General features: G+C 34.1%; 1 protein-coding gene across 1 annotated transcript in view; it reads left to right on the top strand.

The window, feature by feature from the left end:
• Positions 1 to 1,298, top strand: part of DNAH11 (dynein, axonemal, heavy chain 11) — a 364,599-nt gene that overhangs the window by 91,228 nt on the left and 272,073 nt on the right. The window contains exon 31 of the mRNA XM_008573669.1: positions 645 to 736. Coding sequence (XP_008571891.1) covers positions 645 to 736 — 92 coding nt within the window. The remainder of the gene's footprint in view (positions 1 to 644; positions 737 to 1,298) is intronic.

Genomic DNA, 1,298 nt, shown 5'->3' with positions numbered 1-1,298 from the left:
TTTCATGTGTCACAAAATATTATGCTTTTGATTTTTTCAACCATGTAAAATGGTAAAAATCATTCTCTGTTTCTGGGCCATACAAAAACGCACAGCAGGCCGTATTTATCCTAGAGGCCATAGATTGCCAGCTCCTGCAGTCAGAAATAGGTTCATCTTCATAAGTAGAAGACTGAGGGCAAACTGGTCACAAATCACACCATCAGTTTTTATTTTCCTTTTGCGTGAGAGACGCAGAGAGCACATGGAAATGTGCTGTCCCCCGCTCCCCTCTCCCCTTGTCTCTCCCTCTCTCCTCTATGCCTCCTTTTCTTATTTGCTTTTCTCTTTCCTCCTTCCCCCTTCCTTTTCCTTTCATTATTCCTTTTTTGTTTGGTTTAGAAGAGAGAAATTCTGTGTGGGCCTAGAATGGCGGAAGTGCCTATCACATTTATTTTGATAAAAACCATGAGGTTATACATTGTTCTTGACCTTCATCTACAAGTTTAAAAGCAAAAGTGAACGGTTCTGGCATCAGATGTTCTAGAAGTCTCCTCAAACTTGCTTCCTCATTGTTTGTTTGTTTTTTATTTTTTAATCCCCCAAATGGATGAAAAATTTAGAAATTTCTAATATCAATGGCTTCATGTTGTACTTTCATACAGGAGTTAATGTTCAAGACAGCCAAAATAAAAAATGTTTTAGAAGCAACATGCAGACCTAATCTCTATGAAAAACTTAAAGATTTACAGTTTAGGTAAGAATAAAGCTATATAAAATGATCACTTTCTATAATTGTATGAAATTTCTTTCACATACCTAACATTTAATTAACACCATGTTATTAATTTTGCTTATAATTGTTTAATTGTCTTGTACATATTAGTGGTAAATGTATATTGTGAGTTAATGAAAATAAACCCAAATGTATTTCTGTTTTCTACAAGGACTATTAAATGTATAATTAGAATATCTTATTATCAAGAACATTGACCTGAGTGATTGATCTATTCTTTCATTAAACTATCCAGCAAATATTGACTGAGCACATACTGTATTCCAGAGACTGGGATTGCACTCAGTTATTTGGAGTCCTTTAGTCTGTGTATAGTTTCATTTCATTAGAAATTATTCCGAGAGTGTATTAGCACTTTTGAAATCCGTAATAGCCATTTGTAAAGTAATTTTCACTTATAATTCTATAACACTTAGTAATTATACAATTATCCTGACTTTTGATTAAAAGTAAGCAGATCTTCATAGAAGCAGAGAGTAGAGTAATGGTTACCAACAGCTGGGAAAGGTAGAGGGGAATAGGG

Source organism: Galeopterus variegatus, unplaced genomic scaffold (genome assembly GCF_000696425.1).
Source record: "Galeopterus variegatus unplaced genomic scaffold, G_variegatus-3.0.2 Scaffold949, whole genome shotgun sequence".
NCBI classification, from domain to species: Eukaryota; Metazoa; Chordata; class Mammalia; order Dermoptera; family Cynocephalidae; genus Galeopterus; species Galeopterus variegatus.
Note: the sequence above shows the minus strand (reverse complement) of the source record. Positions and strands in the feature narration are given on the sequence as shown.